This window comes from Taudactylus pleione, unplaced genomic scaffold, assembly GCF_031769625.1.
Source record: "Taudactylus pleione unplaced genomic scaffold, aTauple2 ptg003193l, whole genome shotgun sequence".
NCBI classification, from domain to species: domain Eukaryota; kingdom Metazoa; phylum Chordata; class Amphibia; order Anura; family Myobatrachidae; genus Taudactylus; species Taudactylus pleione.
The window spans coordinates 109,399-133,005 of NW_028287549.1; the positions used below are offsets into that span (position 1 = coordinate 109,399).

The window sequence follows — 23,607 nt, forward strand, 5'->3', positions numbered from 1 at the left end:
ACATGTTCCCCTGCAGCAGCGATCCCCCACCTTCCATGACCCCCTGCAGCAGCGATCCCCCACCTTCCATGACCCCCTGCAGCAGCGATCCCCCACCTTCCACGACCCCCTGCAGCAGCGATCCCCCACCTTCCACGACCCCCTTCAGCAGCGATCCCCCACCTTTTACGACCCCCTGCAGCAGCGATCCCCCACCTTCCACGACCCCCTGCAGCAGCGATCCCCCACCTTCCACGACCCCCTGCAGCAGCGATCCCCCACCTTTCACGACCCCCTTCAGCAGCGATCCCCCACCTTTCACGACTCCCTTCAGCAGCGATCCCCCACCTTTCACGACCCCCTTCAGCAGCGATCCCCCACCTTTCACGACTCCCTTCAGCAGCGATCCCCCACCTTTCACGACCCCCTTCAGCAGCGATCCCCCACCTTTCACGACTCCCTTCAGCAGCGATCCCCCACCTTTCACGACTCCCTTCAGCAGCGATCCCCCACCTTCCACGACCCCCTGCAGCAGCGATCCCCCACCTTCCACGACCCCCTGCAGCAGCGATCCCCCACCTTCCATGACCCCCTGCAGCAGCGATCCCCCACCTTCCATGACCCCCTGCAGCAGCGATCCCCACCCACCAACTTCAGAGCGCTCTCTACAAGGATAGACCAGATGTTGAAGGCATAGATGATTATGCCACCAGTTACCCCATTAGCCGGACATACTGTACTTCTAACAATAATGGTGACGTTACAATACACAGAATACTGGACATCCCTATAAACCCACCACACTGCGGCCATTGAGGATTACGCTGAATGACCTTTCCTTCGGGTCACCCGCTGCGGCGCCCTCTGGCTACTTTCCCCAAATATCATACTCCATGTTGGCTGCACTGTTAGGTCACTTTATTTTACAGCAGAGCGTAAGCGGATACAATGACCAATCACTTGGCAGAGCTCATGGCGCGGTCACACAAACAAACCCTCCATCACACCGGTACGTCAGAATAAGGCGGAGGCCCATTTCATGCTCCTGGGCGGCAGAACATCCCTCGTGCCCGGTGACAGCACTCGCACAGAGTACATACCGGATTACTTATACTATGGAAGCGCCAGACAGCCGTTCCCCATCCTTGATTTATATAAAATGAAATAAATAAAGTAATCTGGAAAGTAAAGATCTGCATGTGAGGCCAATCCATGTTCTGGGCTTCCACCTCTATCACCCAGCAAGTTAAATAATGATCCAAAACGGCTACCACCCCGCAGGAAAGTATAACCAAATTCATTATACAATGGGAGAATGCTCGGAGGAACTCATGTACCAGGCCAGGCACTGCTGTATCCACCTCCATCCATAGGCCGGGGCCCATCATCAACTAAAGAACAAACTCCAAGTGTAGCAAAGAGAGGATGTGTGTGAGGTCAGTACAGGAATAGTAGAGAGATACAGGACAGGATGGAGGTGTAGTGACAGAGCTGTGTGTGAGGTCAGTACAGGAATAGTAGAGAGATACAGGACAGGATGGAGGTGTAGTGACAGAGCTGTGTGTGTGAGGTCAGTACAGGAATAGTAGAGAGATACAGGACAGGATGGAGGTGTAGTGACAGAGCTGTGTGTGTGTGGGGTCAGTACAGGAATAGTAGAGAGATACAGGACAGGATGGAGGTGTAGTGACAGAGCTGTGTGTGTGAGGTCAGTACAGGAATAGTAGAGAGATACAGGACAGGATGGAGGTGTAGTGACAGAGCTGTGTGTGTGAGGTCAGTACAGGAATAGTAGAGAGATACAGGACAGGATGGAGGTGTAGTGACAGAGCTGTGTGTGGGGTCAGTACAGGATGTACGTTGATACATAGAGAATTATACATTAATTATGTAATTATAGTTGAGGTCAGTAGATAGATGTTGACAAATTGTCCAGTGTCCATGAGATCTGATCTTCTGTCATCCAACAGTTTCCTAAGCATAAAAGAAGATAAAAACAACATTATATTCCAGATCTCACATTCAAAAGGAAAATATACTCATGATACCTATAAGTTATAGGGTCAGTGACTCCTCTGATGGGATAATAGTGTCACACACACAGGATACCTATAAGTTATAGGGTCAGTGACTCCTCTGATGGGATAATAGTGTCACACACACAGGATACCTATAAGTTATAGGGTCAGTGACCCCTCTGATGGGATAATAGTGTCACACACACAGGATACCTATAAGTTATAGGGTCAGTGACCCCTCTGATGGGATAATAGTGTCACAGACAGGATACCTATAAGTTATAGGGTCAGTGACCCCCCTGATGGGATAATAGTGTCACACACACAGGATACCTATAAGTTATAGGGTCAGTGACTCCTCTGATGGGATAATAGTGTCACACACACAGGATACCTATAAGTTATAGGGTCAGTGACCCCTCTGATGGGATAATAGTGTCACACACAGGATACCTATAAGTTATAGGGTCAGTGACCCCTCTGATGGGATAATAGTGTCACACACACAGGATACCTATAAGTTATAGGGTCAGTGACTCCTCTGATGGGATAATAGTGTCACACACACAGGATACCTATAAGTTATAGGGTCAGTGACTCCTCTGATGGGATAATAGTGTCACACACACAGGATACCTATAAGTTATAGGGTCAGTGACTCCTCTGATGGGATAATAGTGTCACACACACAGGATACCTATAAGTTATAGGGTCAGTGATCCCTCTGATGGGATAATAGTGTCACACACACAGGATACCTATAAGTTATAGGGTCAGTGACTCCTCTGATGGGATAATAGTGTCACACACACAGGATACCTATAAGTTATAGGGTCAGTGACTCCTCTGACGGGATAATAGTGTCACACACACAGGATACCTATAATTTATAGGGTCAGTGACTCCTCTGATGGGATAATAGTGTCACACACACAGGATACCTATAAGTTATAGGGTCACTGACCCCTCTGATGGGATAATAGTGTCACACACAGGATACCTATAAGTTAGAGGGTCAGTGACCCCTCTGATGGGATAATAGTGTCACACATAGAGGATACCTATAAGTTATAGGGTCAGTGACTCCTCTGATGGGATAATAGTGTCACACACACAGAATACCTATAAGTTATAGGGTCAGTGACTCCTCTGATGGGATAATAGTGTCACACACACAGGATACCTATAAGTTATAGGGTCAGTGACTCCTCTGATGGGATAATAGTATCACACACACAGGATACCTATAATTTATAGGGTCAGTGACTCCTCTGATGGGATAATAGTGTCACACACACAGGATACCTATAAGTTATAGGGTCAGTGATCCCTCTGATGGGATAATAGTGTCACACACACAGGATACCTATAATTTATAGGGTCAGTGACTCCTCTGATGGGATAATAGTGTCACACACACAGGATACCTATAAGTTATAGGGTCAGTGACTCCTCTGACGGGATAATAGTGTCACACACACAGGATACCTATAAGTTATAGGATCAGTGACCCCTCTGATGGGATAATAGTGTCACACACACAGGATACCTATAAGTTATAGTGTCAGTGACTCCTCTGATGGGATAATAGTGTCACACACGGGATACCTATAAGGTATAGGGTCAGTGATCCCTCTGATGGGATCATAGTGTCACACACACAGGATACCTATAAGTTATAGGGTCAGTGACCCCTCTGATGGGATAATAGTGTCACACACACAGGATACCTATAAGTTATAGGGTCAGTGACTCCTCTGATGGGATAATAGTGTCACACACACAGGATACCTATAAGTTATAGGGTCAGTGACTCCTCTGATGGGATAATAGTGTCACACACACACAGGATACCTATAAGTTATAGGGTCAGTGACCCCTCTGATGGGATAATAGTGTCACACACACAGGATACCTATAAGTTATAGGGTCAGTGACTCCTCTGATGGGATAATAGTGTCACACACACAGGATACCTGTAAGTTATAGGGTCAGTGACTCCTCTGGTGGGATAATAGTGTCACACACACAGGATACCTATAAGTTATAGGGTCAGTGACTCCTCTGATGGGATAATAGTATCACACACACAGGATACCTATAATTTATAGGGTTAGTGACTCCTCTGATGGGATAATAGTGTCACACACACAGGATACCTATAAGTTATAGGGTCAGTGATCCCTCTGATGGGATAATAGTGTCACACACACAGGATACCTATAATTTATAGGGTCAGTGACTCCTCTGATGGGATAATAGTGTCACACACACAGGATACCTATAAGTTATAGGGTCAGTGACTCCTCTGATGGGATAATAGTGTCACACACACAGGATACCTGTAAGTTATAGGGTCAGTGACTCCTCTGATGGGATAATAGTGTCACACACACAGAATAGCTATAAGTTATAGGGTCAGTGACCCCTCTGATGGGATAATAGTGTCACACACACAGGATACCTATAAGTTATAGGGTCAGTGACCCCTCTGATGGGATAATAGTGTCACACACACAGGATACCTATAAGTTATAGGGTCAGTGACCCCTCTGATGGGATAATAGTGTCACACACAGGATACCTATAAGTTATAGGGTCAGTGACCCCTCTGATGGGATAATAGTGTCACACACAGGATACCTATAAGTTATAGGGTCAGTGGCTCCTCTGATGGGATAATAGTGTCACACACACAGGATACCTATAAGTTATAGGGTCAGTGACTCCTCTGATTGGATAATAGTGTCACACACACAGGATACCTATAAGTTATAGGGTCAGTGACTCCTCTGATGGGATAATAGTGTCACACACACAGGATACCTATAAGTTATAGGGTCAGTGACTCCTCTGATGGGATAATAGTATCACATACACAGGATACCTATAATTTATAGGGTCAGTGACTCCTCTGACGGGATAATAGTGTCACACACACAGGATACCTATAAGTTATAGGATCAGTGACCCCTCTGATGGGATAATAGTGTCACACACACAGGATACCTATAAGTTATAGGGTCAGTGATCCCTCTGATGGGATAATAGTGTCACACACACAGGATACCTATAAGTTATAGGGTCAGTGACTCCTCTGATGGGATAATAGTGTCACACACACAGGATACCTATAAGTTATAGGGTCAGTGACTCCTCTGACGGGATAATAGTGTCACACACACAGGATACCTATAATTTATAGGGTCAGTGACTCCTCTGATGGGATAATAGTGTCACACACACAGGATACCTATAAGTTATAGGGTCACTGACCCCTCTGATGGGATAATAGTGTCACACACAGGATACCTATAAGTTATAGGGTCAGTGACTCCTCTGATGGGATAATAGTGTCACACACACACAGGATACCTATAAGTTATAGGGTCAGTGCCCCCTCTGATGGGATAATAGTGTCACACACACAGGATACCTATAAGTTATAGGGTCAGTGATCCCTCTGATGGGATAATAGTGTCACACACACAGGATACCTATAAGTTATAGGGTCAGTGACTCCTCTGACGGGATAATAGTGTCACACACACAGGATACCTATAAGTTATAGGATCAGTGACCCCTCTGATGGGATAATAGTGTCACACACACAGGATACCTATAAGTTATAGTGTCAGTGACTCCTCTGATGGGATAATAGTGTCACACACAGGATACCTATAAGGTATAGGGTCAGTGATCCCTCTGATGGGATCATAGTGTCACACACACAGGATACCTATAAGTTATAGGGTCAGTGACCCCTCTGATGGGATAATAGTGTCACACACACAGGATACCTATAAGTTATAGGGTCAGTGACTCCTCTGATGGGATAATAGTGTCACACACACACAGGATACCTATAAGTTATAGGGTCAGTGACCCCTCTGATGGGATAATAGTGTCACACACACAGGATACCTATAAGTTATAGGGTCAGTGACTCCTCTGATGGGATAATAGTGTCACACACACAGGATACCTGTAAGTTATAGGGTCAGTGACTCCTCTGGTGGGATAATAGTGTCACACACACAGGATACCTATAAGTTATAGGGTCAGTGACTCCTCTGATGGGATAATAGTATCACACACACAGGATACCTATAATTTATAGGGTTAGTGACTCCTCTGATGGGATAATAGTGTCACACACACAGGATACCTATAAGTTATAGGGTCAGTGATCCCTCTGATGGGATAATAGTGTCACACACACAGGATACCTATAATTTATAGGGTCAGTGACTCCTCTGATGGGATAATAGTGTCACACACACAGGATACCTATAAGTTATAGGGTCAGTGACTCCTCTGATGGGATAATAGTGTCACACACACAGGATACCTGTAAGTTATAGGGTCAGTGACTCCTCTGATGGGATAATAGTGTCACACACACAGAATAGCTATAAGTTATAGGGTCAGTGACCCCTCTGATGGGATAATAGTGTCACACACACAGGATACCTATAAGTTATAGGGTCAGTGACCCCTCTGATGGGATAATAGTGTCACACACACAGGATACCTATAAGTTATAGGGTCAGTGGCTCCTCTGATGGGATAATAGTGTCACACACACAGGATACCTATAAGTTATAGGGTCAGTGACTCCTCTGATTGGATAATAGTGTCACACACACAGGATACCTATAAGTTATAGGGTCAGTGACTCCTCTGATGGGATAATAGTGTCACACACACAGGATACCTATAAGTTATAGGGTCAGTGACTCCTCTGATGGGATAATAGTGTCACACACACACAGGATACCTATAAGTTATAGTGTCAGTGACTACTCTGATGGGATAATAGTATCACATACACAGGATACCTATAAGTTATAGGGTCAGTGACTCCTCTGATGGGATAATAGTGTCACACACACAGGATACCTATAAGTTATAGGGTCAGTGACCCTCTGATGGGATAATAGTGTCACACACACAGGATACCTATAATTTATAGGGTCAGTGTCTCCTCTGATGGGATAATAGTGTCACACACACAGGATACCTATAAGTTATAGGGTCAGTGACTCCTCTGATGGGATAATAGTGTCACACACACACACATGATACCTATAAGTTATAGGGTCAGTGACCCCTCTGATGGGATAATAGTGTCACACACACAGGATACCTATAAGTTATAGGGTCAGTGACTCCTCTGATGGGATAATAGTGTCACACACACAGGATACCTATAAGTTATAGGGTCAGTGACTCCTCTGGTGGGATAATAGTGTCACACACACAGGATACCTATAAGTTATAGGGTCAGTGACTCCTCTGATGGGATAATAGTATCACACACACAGGATACCTATAATTTATAGGGTTAGTGACTCCTCTGATGGGATAATAGTGTCACACACACAGGATACCTATAAGTTATAGGGTCAGTGATCCCTCTGATGGGATAATAGTGTCACACACACAGGATACCTATAATTTATAGGGTCAGTGACTCCTCTGATGGGATAATAGTGTCACACACACAGGATACCTGTAAGTTATAGGGTCAGTGACTCCTCTGATGGGATAATAGTGTCACACACACAGAATAGCTATAAGTTATAGGGTCAGTGACCCCTCTGATGGGATAATAGTGTCACACACACAGGATACCTATAAGTTATAGGGTCAGTGACCCCTCTGATGGGATAATAGTGTCACACACACAGGATACCTATAAGTTATAGGGTCAGTGGCTCCTCTGATGGGATAATAGTGTCACACACACAGGATACCTATAAGTTATAGGGTCAGTGGCTCCTCTGATGGGATAATAGTGTCACACACACAGGATACCTATAAGTTATAGGGTCAGTGACTCCTCTGATTGGATAATAGTGTCACACACACAGGATACCTATAAGTTATAGGGTCAGTGACTCCTCTGATGGGATAATAGTGTCACACACACAGGATACCTATAAGTTATAGGGTCAGTGACTCCTCTGATGGGATAATAGTGTCACACACACACAGGATACCTATAAGTTATAGTGTCAGTGACTACTCTGATGGGATAATAGTATGACATACACAGGATACCTATAATTTATAGGGTCAGTGACTCCTCTGACGGGATAATAGTGTCACACACACAGGATACCTATAAGTTATAGGGTCAGTGACTCCTCTGATTGGATAATAGTGTCACACACACAGGATACCTATAAGTTATAGGGTCAGTGACCCTCTGATGGGATAATAGTGTCACACACACAGGATACCTATAATTTATAGGGTCAGTGACTCCTCTGATGGGATAATAGTGTCACACACACAGGATACCTATAAGTTATAGGGTCAGTGACTCCTCTGATGGGATAATAGTGTCACACACACAGGATACCTATAAGTTATAGGGTCAGTGACTCCTCTGATGGGATAATAGTATCACATACACAGGATACCTATAATTTATAGGGTCAGTGACTCCTCTGACGGGATAATAGTGTCACACACACAGGATACCTATAAGTTATAGGATCAGTGACCCCTCTGATGGGATAATAGTGTCACACACACAGGATACCTATAAGTTATAGGGTCAGTGACTCCTCTGATGGGATAATAGTGTCACACACAGGATACCTATAAGTTATAGGGTCAGTGACCCCTCTGATGGGATAATAGTGTCACACACACAGGATACCTATAAGTTATAGGGTCAGTGACTCCTCTGATGGGATAATAGTGTCACACACACAGGATACCTATAAGTTATAGGGTCAGTGACTCCTCTGATGGGATAATAGTGTCACACACACAGGATACCTATAAGTTATAGGGTCAGTGACCCCTCTGATGGGATAATAGTGTCACACACACAGGATACCTATAAGTTATAGGGTCAGTGACTCCTCTGATGGGATAATAGTGTCACACACACAGGATACCTATAAGTTATAGGGTCAGTGACTCCTCTGGTGGGATAATAGTGTCACACACACAGGATACCTATAAGTTATAGGGTCAGTGACTCCTCTGATGGGATAATAGTATCACACACACAGGATACCTATAATTTATAGGGTTAGTGACTCCTCTGATGGGATAATAGTGTCACACACACAGGATACCTATAAGTTATAGGGTCAGTGATCCCTCTGATGGGATAATAGTGTCACACACACAGGATACCTATAAGTTATAGGGTCAGTGACCCCTCTGATGGGATAATAGTGTCACACACACAGGATACCTATAATTTATAGGGTCAGTGACTCCTCTGATGGGATAATAGTGTCACACACACAGGATACCTATAAGTTATAGGGTCAGTGACCCCTCTGATGGGATAATAGTGTCACACACACACAGGATACCTGTAAGTTATAGGGTCAGTGACTCCTCTGATGGGATAATAGTGTCACACACACAGAATAGCTATAAGTTATAGGGTCAGTGACTCCTCTGATGGGATAATAGTGTCACACACACAGGATACCTATAAGTTATAGCGTCAGTGACTCCTCTGATGGGATAATAGTGTCACACACACAGGATACCTATAAGTTATAGGGTCAGTGACTCCTCTGACGGGATAATAGTGTCACACACACAGGATACCTATAAGTTATAGGGTCAGTGACTCCTCTGATGGGATAATAGTGTCACACACACAGGATACCTATAAGTTATAGGGTCAGTGACCCCTCTGATGGGATAATAGTGTCACACACACAGGATACCTATAAGTTATAGGGTCAGTGACCCCTCTGATGGGATAATAGTGTCACACACACAGGATACCTATAAGTTATAGGGTCAGTGACTCCTCTGATGGGATAATAGTGTCACACACACAGGATACCTATAAGTTATAGGGTCAGTGACTCCTCTGATGGGATAATAGTGTCACACACAGGATACCTATAAGTTATAGGGTCAGTGACTCCTCTGATGGGATAATAGTGTCACACACACAGGATACCTATAAGTTATAGGGTTAGTGACCCCTCTGATGGGATAATAGTGTCACACACACAGGATACCTATAAGTTATAGGGTTAGTGACCCCTCTGATGGGATAATAGTGTCACACACACAGGATACCTATAAGTTATAGGGTCAGTGACTCCTCTGATGGGATAATAGTGTCACACACACAGGATACCTATAAGTTATAGGGTCAGTGACTCCTCTGATGGGATAATAATGTCACACACACACAGGATACCTATAAGTTATAGGGTCAGTGACTCCTCTGATGGGATAATAGTGTCACACACACACAGGATACCTATAAGTTATAGGGTCAGTGACTCCTCTGATGGGATAATAGTGTCACACACACAGGATACCTATAAGTTGTAGGGTCAGTGACTCCTCTGATGGGATAATAGTGTCACACACACAGGATACCTATAAGTTATAGGGTCAGTGACTCCTCTGATGGGATAATAGTGTCACACACACAGGATACCTATAAGTTATAGGGTCAGTGACCCCTCTGATGGGATAATAGTGTCACACACACACAGGATACCTATAAGTTATAGGGTCAGTGACCCCTCTGATGGGATAATAGTGTCACACACACAGGATACCTATAAGTTATAGGGTCAGTGACTCCTCTGATGGGATAATAGTGTCACACACACAGGATACCTATAAGTTATAGGGTCAGTGACTCCTCTGATGGGATAATAGTGTCACACACACAGGATACCTATAAGTTATAGGGTCAGTGACTCCTCTGATGGGATAATAGTGTCACACACACACAGGATACCTATAAGTTATAGGGTCACTGACCCCTCTGATGGGATAATAGTATCACATACACAGGATACCTATAATTTATAGGGTCAGTGACTCCTCTGATGGGATAATAGTGTCACACACACACACACACAGGATACCTATAAGTTATAGGGTCAGTGACTCCTCTGATGGGATAATAGTGTCACACACACAGGATACCTATAAGTTATAGGGTTAGTGACCCCTCTGATGGGATAATAGTGTCACACACACAGGATACCTATAAGTTATAGGGTTAGTGACCCCTCTGATGGGATAATAGTGTCACACACACAGGATACCTATAAGTTATAGGGTCAGTGACTCCTCTGATGGGATAATAGTGTCACACACACAGGATACCTATAAGTTATAGGGTCAGTGACTCCTCTGATGGGATAATAATGTCACACACACACAGGATACCTATAAGTTATAGGGTCAGTGACTCCTCTGATGGGATAATAGTGTCACACACACACAGGATACCTATAAGTTATAGGGTCAGTGACTCCTCTGATGGGATAATAGTGTCACACACACAGGATACCTATAAGTTGTAGGGTCAGTGACTCCTCTGATGGGATAATAGTGTCACACACACAGGATACCTATAAGTTATAGGGTCAGTGACTCCTCTGATGGGATAATAGTGTCACACACACAGGATACCTATAAGTTATAGGGTCAGTGACCCCTCTGATGGGATAATAGTGTCACACACACAGGATACCTATAAGTTATAGGGTCAGTGACTCCTCTGATGGGATAATAGTGTCACACACACAGGATACCTGTAAGTTATAGGGTCAGTGACTCCTCTGATGGGATAATAGTGTCACACACACACAGGATACCTGTAAGTTATAGGGTCAGTGACTCCTCTGATGGGATAATAGTGTCACACACACAGAATAGCTATAAGTTATAGGGTCAGTGACTCCTCTGATGGGATAATAGTGTCACACACACAGGATACCTATAAGTTATAGCGTCAGTGACTCCTCTGATGGGATAATAGTGTCACACACACAGGATACCTATAAGTTATAGGGTCAGTGACTCCTCTGACGGGATAATAGTATCACACACACAGGATACCTATAATTTATAGGGTCAGTGACTCCTCTGACGGGATAATAGTGTCACACACACAGGATACCTATAAGTTATAGGATCAGTGACCCCTCTGATGGGATAATAGTGTCACACACACAGGATACCTATAAGTTATAGTGTCAGTGACTCCTCTGATGGGATAATAGTGTCACACACAGGATACCTATAAGTTATAGGGTCAGTGACTCCTCTGATGGGATAATAGTGTCACACACACAGGATACCTATAAGTTATAGGGTCAGTGACTCCTCTGATGGGATAATAGTGTCACACACACAGGATACCTATAAGTTATAGGGTCAGTGACCCCTCTGATGGGATAATAGTGTCACACACACAGGATACCTATAAGTTATAGGGTCAGTGACCCCTCTGATGGGATAATAGTGTCACACACACAGGATACCTATAAGTTATAGGGTCAGTGACTCCTCTGATGGGATAATAGTGTCACACACACAGGATACCTATAAGTTATAGGGTCAGTGACTCCTCTGATGGGATAATAGTGTCACACACAGGATACCTATAAGTTATAGGGTCAGTGACTCCTCTGATGGGATAATAGTGTCACACACACAGGATACCTATAAGTTACAGGGTTAGTGACCCCTCTGATGGGATAATAGTGTCACACACACAGGATACCTATAAGTTATAGGGTTAGTGACCCCTCTGATGGGATAATAGTGTCACACACACAGGATACCTATAAGTTATAGGGTCAGTGACTCCTCTGATGGGATAATAGTGTCACACACACAGGATACCTATAAGTTATAGGGTCAGTGACTCCTCTGATGGGATAATAATGTCACACACACACAGGATACCTATAAGTTATAGGGTCAGTGACTCCTCTGATGGGATAATAGTGTCACACACACACAGGATACCTATAAGTTATAGGGTCAGTGACTCCTCTGATGGGATAATAGTGTCACACACACAGGATACCTATAAGTTGTAGGGTCAGTGACTCCTCTGATGGGATAATAGTGTCACACACACAGGATACCTATAAGTTATAGGGTCAGTGACTCCTCTGATGGGATAATAGTGTCACACACACAGGATACCTATAAGTTATAGGGTCAGTGACCCCTCTGATGGGATAATAGTGTCACACACACACAGGATACCTATAAGTTATAGGGTCAGTGACCCCTCTGATGGGATAATAGTGTCACACACACAGGATACCTATAAGTTATAGGGTCAGTGACTCCTCTGATGGGATAATAGTGTCACACACACAGGATACCTATAAGTTATAGGGTCAGTGACTCCTCTGATGGGATAATAGTGTCACACACACAGGATACCTATAAGTTATAGGGTCAGTGACTCCTCTGATGGGATAATAGTGTCACACACACACAGGATACCTATAAGTTATAGGGTCACTGACCCCTCTGATGGGATAATAGTATCACATACACAGGATACCTATAATTTATAGGGTCAGTGACTCCTCTGATGGGATAATAGTGTCACACACACACACACAGGATACCTATAAGTTATAGGGTCAGTGACTCCTCTGATGGGATAATAGTGTCACACACACAGGATACCTATAAGTTATAGGGTTAGTGACCCCTCTGATGGGATAATAGTGTCACACACACAGGATACCTATAAGTTATAGGGTTAGTGACCCCTCTGATGGGATAATAGTGTCACACACACAGGATACCTATAAGTTATAGGGTCAGTGACTCCTCTGATGGGATAATAGTGTCACACACACAGGATACCTATAAGTTATAGGGTCAGTGACTCCTCTGATGGGATAATAATGTCACACACACACAGGATACCTATAAGTTATAGGGTCAGTGACTCCTCTGATGGGATAATAGTGTCACACACACACAGGATACCTATAAGTTATAGGGTCAGTGACTCCTCTGATGGGATAATAGTGTCACACACACAGGATACCTATAAGTTGTAGGGTCAGTGACTCCTCTGATGGGATAATAGTGTCACACACACAGGATACCTATAAGTTATAGGGTCAGTGACTCCTCTGATGGGATAATAGTGTCACACACACAGGATACCTATAAGTTATAGGGTCAGTGACCCCTCTGATGGGATAATAGTGTCACACACACACAGGATACCTATAAGTTATAGGGTCAGTGACCCCTCTGATGGGATAATAGTGTCACACACACAGGATACCTATAAGTTATAGGGTCAGTGACTCCTCTGATGGGATAATAGTGTCACACACACAGGATACCTATAAGTTATAGGGTCAGTGACTCCTCTGATGGGATAATAGTGTCACACACACAGGATACCTATAAGTTATAGGGTCAGTGACTCCTCTGATGGGATAATAGTGTCACACACACACAGGATACCTATAAGTTATAGGGTCACTGACCCCTCTGATGGGATAATAGTATCACATACACAGGATACCTATAATTTATAGGGTCAGTGACTCCTCTGATGGGATAATAGTGTCACACACACACACACACACGATAGCTATAAGTTATAGGGTCAGTGACCCCTCTGATGGGATAATAGTGTCACACACACACAGGATACCTATAAGTTATAGGGTCAGTGACCCCTCTGATGGGATAATAGTGTCACACACACAGGATACCTATAAGTTATAGGGTCAGTGACTCCTCTGATGGGATAATAGTGTCACACACACAGGATACCTATAAGTTATAGGGTCAGTGACTCCTCTGATGGGATAATAGTGTCACATACACAGGATACCTATAAGTTATAGGGTCAGTGACTCCTCTGGTGGGATAATAGTGTCACACACACAGGATACCTATAAGTTATAGGGTCAGTGACTCCTCTGATGGGATAATAGTATCACACACACAGGATACCTATAATTTATAGGGTCAGTGACTCCTCTGATGGGATAATAGTGTCACACACACAGGATACCTATAAGTTATAGGGTCAGTGATCCCTCTGATGGGATAATAGTGTCACACACACAGGATACCTATAATTTATAGGGTCAGTGACTCCTCTGATGGGATAATAGTGTCACACACACAGGATACCTATAAGTTATAGGGTCAGTGACTCCTCTGATGGGATAATAGTGTCACACACACACAGGATACCTGTAAGTTATAGGGTCAGTGACTCCTCTGATGGGATAATAGTGTCACACACACAGGATACCTGTAAGTTATAGGGTCAGTGACTCCTCTGATGGGATAATAGTGTCACACACACAGGATACCTATAAGTTATAGGGTCAGTGACTCCTCTGATGGGATAATAGTGTCACACACACACAGGATACCTATAAGTTATAGGGTCACTGACCCCTCTGATGGGATAATAGTATCACATACACAGGATACCTATAATTTATAGGGTCAGTGACTCCTCTGATGGGATAATAGTGTCACACACACACACACACACACACACACACGATAGCTATAAGTTATAGGGTCAGTGACCCCTCTGATGGGATAATAGTGTCACACACACAGGATACCTATAAGTTATAGGGTCAGTGACTCCTCTGATGGGATAATAGTGTCACACACACACAGGATACCTATAAGTTATAGGGTCACTGACCCCTCTGATGGGATAATAGTATCACATACACAGGATACCTATAATTTATAGGGTCAGTGACTCCTCTGATGGGATAATAGTGTCACACACACACACACACACGATAGCTATAAGTTATAGGGTCAGTGACCCCTCTGATGGGATAATAGTGTCACACACACACAGGATACCTATAAGTTATAGGGTCAGTGACCCCTCTGATGGGATAATAGTGTCACACACACAGGATACCTATAAGTTATAGGGTCAGTGACTCCTCTGATGGGATAATAGTGTCACACACACAGGATACCTATAAGTTATAGGGTCAGTGACTCCTCTGATGGGATAATAGTGTCACATACACAGGATACCTATAAGTTATAGGGTCAGTGACTCCTCTGGTGGGATAATAGTGTCACACACACAGGATACCTATAAGTTATAGGGTCAGTGACTCCTCTGATGGGATAATAGTGTCACACACACAGAATAGCTATAAGTTATAGGGTCAGTGAAATCTATGATGGGATAATAGTGTCACACACACAGGATACCTATAAGGAGGAGATGAACACTTGGAGAAACATTACTTTGCTCTTAAACCCAGACAAGTGACAAGGCCTGGAACTGGCAGTAACCATGGCCTAAGGAAAAGAACCTGGGATTTGTGTGACGAGAGGACTAGTAATATTGAGGCACATGTTCTGCAGATCTCACTGTTAGCCAGGAAGCTCAGTAGTAGTTGGCTGTGACTAACAGGAAGTTGGGTGACAGCATGATCTGGCTGAGGAATTCCAGTACCAAGCCGTAAGTGGTCACTTACCTACCGAGAACAGAGGCACATTTAAGACTGATGAGGAACATGCAAAAGGATCTCTGCACAGCAAGGAATGGATGGAACGTGGGTGTCAGGACCTTGGAAGTAAGGGTTTGGTCTGCTGGAGGCCCCGTAATTCCCAAAACTGTATTTAACAGCTTGATTGCCCTATGCTCCATCCATGATAAACACAGGACAATTATGAAATGTTGCCCGGTGTAGTTGAATACACTGCTACTACTGTGTAAACATGCCTGAGACACATCCTGCTTTAGCAGACATGCTGGAGCCACATCCTGCTTTAGCAGACATGCTGGAGCCACACACTGCATTGAGCTTGCTCGTTAATGCAAAAATCTCATCAACAAATCATGTGATAGCAACTCAATGAAAAAAAGTTGTTCAGCTGCTGCTCAGATCAAACACCACAATGGGGAAATGTGATCTCAGAGACCCTGGAATGATTTCTGGGGTCACACCGGGTGGTAGAAGTATCTCAAACTGCGGATCTCCTGGGATTTTCTTGCACAACTTTTAATAGGATGTGCAGTAAATGGTGCTCAAAACAAAACGTATCCAGAGAGCGTCTGTTCTGTGCGAGAAAACTCCTTGTAATGAGAGAGATCAGAGGAAGATGACCAGACTCCGATAGCCACGTTATACTAGATGTACGCAGAAGGGCGTCTCTGACCATGCAGCAAGCCTTGCAGTGGTGGGCATTAGCACCAGAAGGCCACACCGGCTGCCACTCCAGTCAGCTAATACCAGGGCACTGAGGCTGCAGTGGGCACAGGTCACCCACACTGGGCAGATGCCAGGACGTCAGGGTCTCCTGCCACCTGCAGATGTTGGGGTCAGAATGTGATGGATTGCTTGTGTCAGAGGGTGGTGGAGGTGTAATGGCGGGGGATGTATTCTTGGCACTCATGAGGCCCCTTAATACCAGCTGAACATCATTTAAATGCCACAATCCGAGTATCGTGTACTATATGCCTTTATGGTCACAGTCTGTCTAATGGCCACTTCCAGCAGGATAATGTATCATATCATACAGCACACGTCGTCTCACGCTGGTCCCATGTGCACAGAGCCGGCCCTAACCAATGTGATGCCCTAGGCAAGATTTTGGCTGGTGCCCCCTAGCACTATTGTCAGTTCTGCCTCTGACCCAGCACAGCACCCATCACCCAGCAGCACAGATCACAGCAGCAGCCAGCAACACCCATCACCCCTCGTCCAACTGCAATCCTCATCCACGGAGCTGTAACTAGACATTTTGGTGTCCTGTGCCAGCAAGAGCACTGGTTTCCCCACCTCCCCATGCGCCGGTCAGCATTGAGACTGCACTGCGACCACGCAAAGCCATCGCAGAGTGAGTGACAGGACATCAGGGTTTGGAGGTGGTGATGGCGAAGTGGTCTGAGAAACTCAAGCGTGACTGTCCGTTTGAACGTCGTTTCCTGGGCGTGTATAAAATAGCCACTGCAACGCCATTCACAGCTTGAGTACTCACTGTGTACGGCGAGACTTGCAATTTCTGGGAGAGGTCAGAGCTGCTGTAATTCTGCGCGAGGGGCCGATGTTACCGCAGAACTGCGAGATCTTATGGATGCAAGATAGCGGTAGTGGGCGTCTCTATGTTGGCTGAGCTGTTGCAGACATGAACATATTTTCGCAGCAGAACTGTGTGCGTAATCGCAGCAGCGATCGCTATAGTCATCCGTAATGAATCAGGCATAGTGTCCCGTATTCACACTATGCCACACAGTAATGCCCTGGACACACTAAGCCACTCAGTAATGCCCCTTACACACTACGCCACACAGTAATGCCCCTTTACACACTACGCCACACAGTAATGCCCCTTTACACACTACGCCACACAGTAATGCCCCTTTACACACTACGCCACACAGTAATGCCCCTTTACACACTACGCCACACATTATTACACCCCAATCTCCCTGCACAGCATTCACCAGGCCAATAACCTCAGCCTGCCAGGACTTTGCAAATATTGAAACCGCCATGCTTGCGGTCCTCACTCTATACTCAGCTCGTCAGTGTCAGCACTGTGCGTCTCCCTGTAGATTGGCCTTTGCGGAGTCCAACAGCCTCAGCCTATCAGAGGAGGAGTTGCTGCGGTTGGGCATGCGCAGCAACCTTCCTCCAGTGGCCATTTTTGTTACTGCACTTCTGCCCACACACCGGCTGCTGCCAGCTGTATGAGCTGCCGATCAATCGGACCACGGCTGACAGCTCCGATCGTGGCAGGGCAACCAGGGCCCCGAGGCATTTGCCTAATTTGTCTATGCCTAGGGCCGGCTCTGCGTGTGCATGAAAATGAGCCCCTCCCAAAAGCCATCACAGTCCCCAGATCTCAGTACAATACAGCACCTCTGGGATGTGGGGGAGACGGGGGATCCGCAGCATGAATGTGCAGCCGTCACAGTCCCCAGATCTCAGTATAATACAGCACCTCTGGGATGTGGGGGGGGACGGGGGACGGGGGATCCGCAACATGAATGTGCAGCCGTCACAGTCCCCAGATCTCAGTATAATACAGCACCTCTGGGATGTGGGGGGGACGAGGGATCCGCAGCATGAATGTGCAGCCGTCACAGTCCCCAGATCTCAGTATAATACAGCACCTCTGGGATGTGGGGGGGGACGGGGGACGGGGGATCCGCAACATGAATGTGCAGCCGTCACAGTCCCCAGATCTCAGTATAATACAGCACCTCTGGGATGTGGGGGGGACGGGGGATCCGCAGCATGAATGTGCAGCCGTCACAGTCCCCAGATCTCAGTATAATACAGCACCTCTGGGATGTGGGGGGGACGGGGGATCCGCAGCATGAATGTGCAGCGTCACAGTCCCCAGATCTCAGTATAATACAGCACCTCTGGGATGTGGGGGGACGGGGGATACGCAGCATGAATGTGCAGCCGTCACAGTCCCCAGATCTCAGTATAATACAGCACCTCTGGGATGTGGGGGGGGACGGGGGATACGCAGCATGAATGTGCAGCCGTCACAGTCCCCAGATCTCAGTACAATACAGCACCTCTGGGATGTGCGGGGGGACGGGGGATACGCAGCATGAATGTGCAGCCGTCACAGTCCCCAGATCTCAGTACAATACAGCACCTCTGGGATGTGGGGGGGGACGGGGGATACGCAGCATGAATGTGCAGCCGTCACAGTCCCCAGATCTCAGTATAATACAGCACCTCTCGGATGTGGGGGGACGGGGGATTCGCAGCATGAATGTGCAGCCGTCACAGTCCCCAGATCTCAGTACAATACAGCACCTCTGGGATGTGGGGGGGGACGGGGGATACGCAGCATGAATGTGCAGCCGTCACAGTCCCCAGATCTCAGTACAATACAGCACCTCTGGGATGTGGGGGGGACGGGGGATACGCAGCATGAATGTGCAGCCGTCACAGTCCCCAGATCTCAGTATAATACAGCACCTCTGGGATGTGGGGGGGGACGGGGGATCCGCAGCATGAATGTGCAGCATCACAGTCCCCAGATCTCAGTGTAAAACAGCACCTCTGGGATGTGGGGGGACGGGGGATACGCAGCATGAATGTGCAGCCGTCACAGTCCCCAGATCTCAGTACAATACAGCACCTCTGGGATGTGGGGGGACGGGGGATACGTAGCATGAATGTGCATCATCACAGTCCCCAGATCTCAGTATAATACAGCACCTCTGGGATGTGGGGGGACGGGGGATCCGCAGCATGAATGTGCAGCGTCACAGTCCCCAGATCTCAGTACAATACAGCACCTCTGGGATGTGGGGGGGGACGGGGGATCCGCAGCATGAATGTGCAGCCGTCACAGTCCCCAGATCTCAGTATAATACAGCACCTCTGGGATGTGGGGGGACGGGGATCCGCAGCATGAATGTGGAGCGTCACAGTCCCCAGATCTCAGTATAATACAGTACCTCTGGGATGTGGGGGGACGGGGGATACGCAGCATGAATGTGCAGCCGTCACAGTCCCCAGATCTCAGTATAATACAGCACCTCTGGGATGTGGGGGGACGGGGGATACGCAGCATGAATGTGCAACCGTCACAGTCCCCAGATCTCAGTACAATACAGCACCTCTGGGATGTGGGGGGGACGGGGGATACGCAGCATAAATGTGCAGCGTCACAGTCCCCAGATCTCAGTATAATACAGCACCTCTGGGATGTGGGGGGGGACGGGGGATACGCAGCATGAATGTGCAGCCGTCACAGTCCCCAGATCTCAGTATAATACAGCACCTCTGGGATGTGGGGGGGACGGGGGATCCGCAGCATGAATGTGCAGCCGTCACAGTCCCCAGATCTCAGTACAATACAGCACCTCTGGGATGTGGGGGGGACGGGGGATACGCAGCATGAATGTGCAGATGTCACAGTCCCCAGATCTCAGTATAATACAGCACCTCTGGGATGTGGGGGGACGGGGGAAACGCAGCATGAATGTGCAGATGTCACAGTCCCCAGATCTCAGTATAATACAGCACCTCTGGGATGTGGGGGGACGGGGGATCCGCAGCATGAATGTGCAGCCGTCACAGTCCCCAGATCTCAGTACAATACAGCACCTCTGGGATGTGGGGGGACGGGGGATACGCAGCATGAATGTGCAGCCGTCACAGTCCCCAGATCTCAGTACAATACAGCACCTCTGGGATGTGGGGGGACGGGGGATACGCAGCATGAATGTGCAGCCGTCACAGTCCCCAGATCTCAGTACAATACAGCACCTCTGGGATGTGGGGGGGGGGGACGGGGGATCCGCAGCATGAATGTGCAGCATCACAGTCCCCAGATCTCAGTATAATACAGCACCTCTGGGATGTGGGGGGGACGCGGGATCCGCAGCATGAATGTGCAGCCGTCACAGTCCCCAGATCTCAGTACAATACAGCACCTCTGGGATGTGGGGGGACGGGGGATCCGCAGCATGAATGTGCAGCCGTCACAGTCCCCAGATCTCAGTATAATACAGCACCTCTGGGATGTGGGGGGGACGGGGGAGTAATAAGTGTATAATATTATGAAGTATACATACATGTAGTCATACACACACGTAGGTAGATGATCGGGTAAAGTGCTGCGTGATACGTTGGCACTATATAATAAATGGACAATGCTCCGCAGCGTAGCAATGTGGTGGGAGGGGCATACAGGCATATTCTATTTTCTATGCAGCATACAAATGACGGGTAATTATGCATTAGGCTGCTCACATAATATCTTCCCCACCTGTGACCTTTCCCGCTCACCTTTACACTGCTGCCCCGCGGGTGTCGCGCTCTGGAATCCGGCTTTGGTACCAGAGAATCTGTTCTTGAAACTGGATCTGATGCAGAGAAGAGAAAAGTATCATCCAACTGCCACATGGCCCCCGTATACCCCCACACTGCATGAAAACCCCCCTGATATCACACTCAGCACTGCATGACATCCAACTGCCATATTACCCCCGTATACCCCCCCACACTGCATGAGAACCCCCCTGATATCACACTCAGCACTGCATGACATCCAACTGCCATATTACCCCCGTATACCCCCCCACACTGCATGAGAACCCCCCTGATATCACACTCAGCACTGCATGACATCCAACTGCCATATTACCCCCGTATACCCCCCCACACTGCATGAGAACCCCCCTGATATCACACTCAGCACTGCATGACATCCAACTGCCATATTACCCCCCCCACTGCATGAGAACCCCCCTGATATCACACTCAGCACTGCATGACATCCAACTGCCATATTACCCCCGTATACCCCCCCCACTGCATGAGAACCCCCCTGATATCACACTCAGCACTGCATGACATCCAACTGCCATATTACCCCTCCCTCACTGCACCGTGAATAGGAACATACATACATTTTATTTAGACGCTGAGAATCATTAGAATATGAGGTTTCCTTGTTATGATGTTCCCCAATTAGATTGTGCTTGGTCACTATCCTAGGAGACCAACCTCTGACAACAATGCATTTCTAGGAGGTCGCCCAGCACTTCACTAGGTCACTATTGAGGCACCATTGTCCGGGGAGATCTTTCCCGAATAATAATTTTTACCAGGATCACTCAGACCAGCTCGTTACATCAAGGCCCAAACCGTGGACTCTCGTTACATCACGAGCCTAATCGGGGCCTATCGGTACATCACTGCCTAAACCGAGGGCCGCTCGCATATAATACAGGTCACACAGGAACCTGGACGTTCCCCCTCTGTCACTGTCTCACATCCCCCATATATAATACAGGTCACATCCCCCATATATAATACAGGTCACATCCCCCATATATAATACAGGTCACACAGACACCCGGACGTTCCCCCTCTGTCACTGTCTCACATCCCCCATAAATAATACAGGTCACACAGGAACCTGGACGTTCCCCCTCTGTCACTGTCTCACATCCCCCATATATAATACAGGTCACATCCCCCATATATAATACAGGTCACATCCCCCATATATAATACAGGTCACATCCCCCATATATAATACAGGTCACATCCACCATATATAATACAGGTCACACAGACACCCGGACGCTCCCCTCTGTCAATGTCTCACATCCCCCATATATAATACAGGTCACATCCCCCATATATAATACAGGTCACATCCCCCATATATAATACAGGTCACATCCCCCATACATAATACAGGTCACATCCCCCATATATAATACAGGTCACATCCCCCATATATAATACAGGTCACATCCCCCATCTATAATACAGGTCACATCCCCCATCTATAATACAGGTCACACAGACACCCGGACGTTCCCCTCTGTCACTGTCTCACATCCCCCATATAGAATACAGGTCACATCCCCCATATATAATACAGGTCACATCCCCCATATATAATACAGGTCACATCCCCCATATATAATACAGGTCACACAGACACCCGGACGTTCCCCTCTGTCACGGTCTCACATCCCCCATATATAATACAGGTCACATCCCAATATATAATACAGGTCACATCCCCCATATATATATAATACAGGTCACATCCCCCATATATAATACAGGTCACATCCCCCATATATAATACAGGTCACACAGACACCCGGACGTTCCCCCTCTGTCACTGTCTCACATCCCCCATATATAATACAGGTCACATCCCCCATATATAATACAGGTCACATCCCCCATATATATAATACAGGTCACACAGACACCCGGACGTTCCCTCTCTGTCACTGTCTCACATCCCCCATATATAATACAAGGTCACATCCCCCATGTATAATACAGGT

General features: G+C 46.6%; 1 protein-coding gene across 1 annotated transcript in view; it reads right to left on the minus strand.

Moving 5' to 3' along the window:
- Positions 1-875: 875 nt before the first annotated feature.
- LOC148430775 (RNA-binding protein FXR2-like) overlaps positions 876-23,607 on the minus strand; it is a 56,919-nt gene continuing 34,187 nt past the window's right edge. Inside the window, exons 14-15 of the mRNA XM_088466473.1 lie at positions 21,578-21,654; positions 876-1,953 (exon numbers count right to left, since the gene is read on the minus strand). Of these exons, the coding sequence (XP_088322599.1) occupies positions 1,939-1,953; positions 21,578-21,654 (92 nt within the window). The 3' untranslated portion in view covers positions 876-1,938. The remainder of the gene's footprint in view (positions 1,954-21,577; positions 21,655-23,607) is intronic.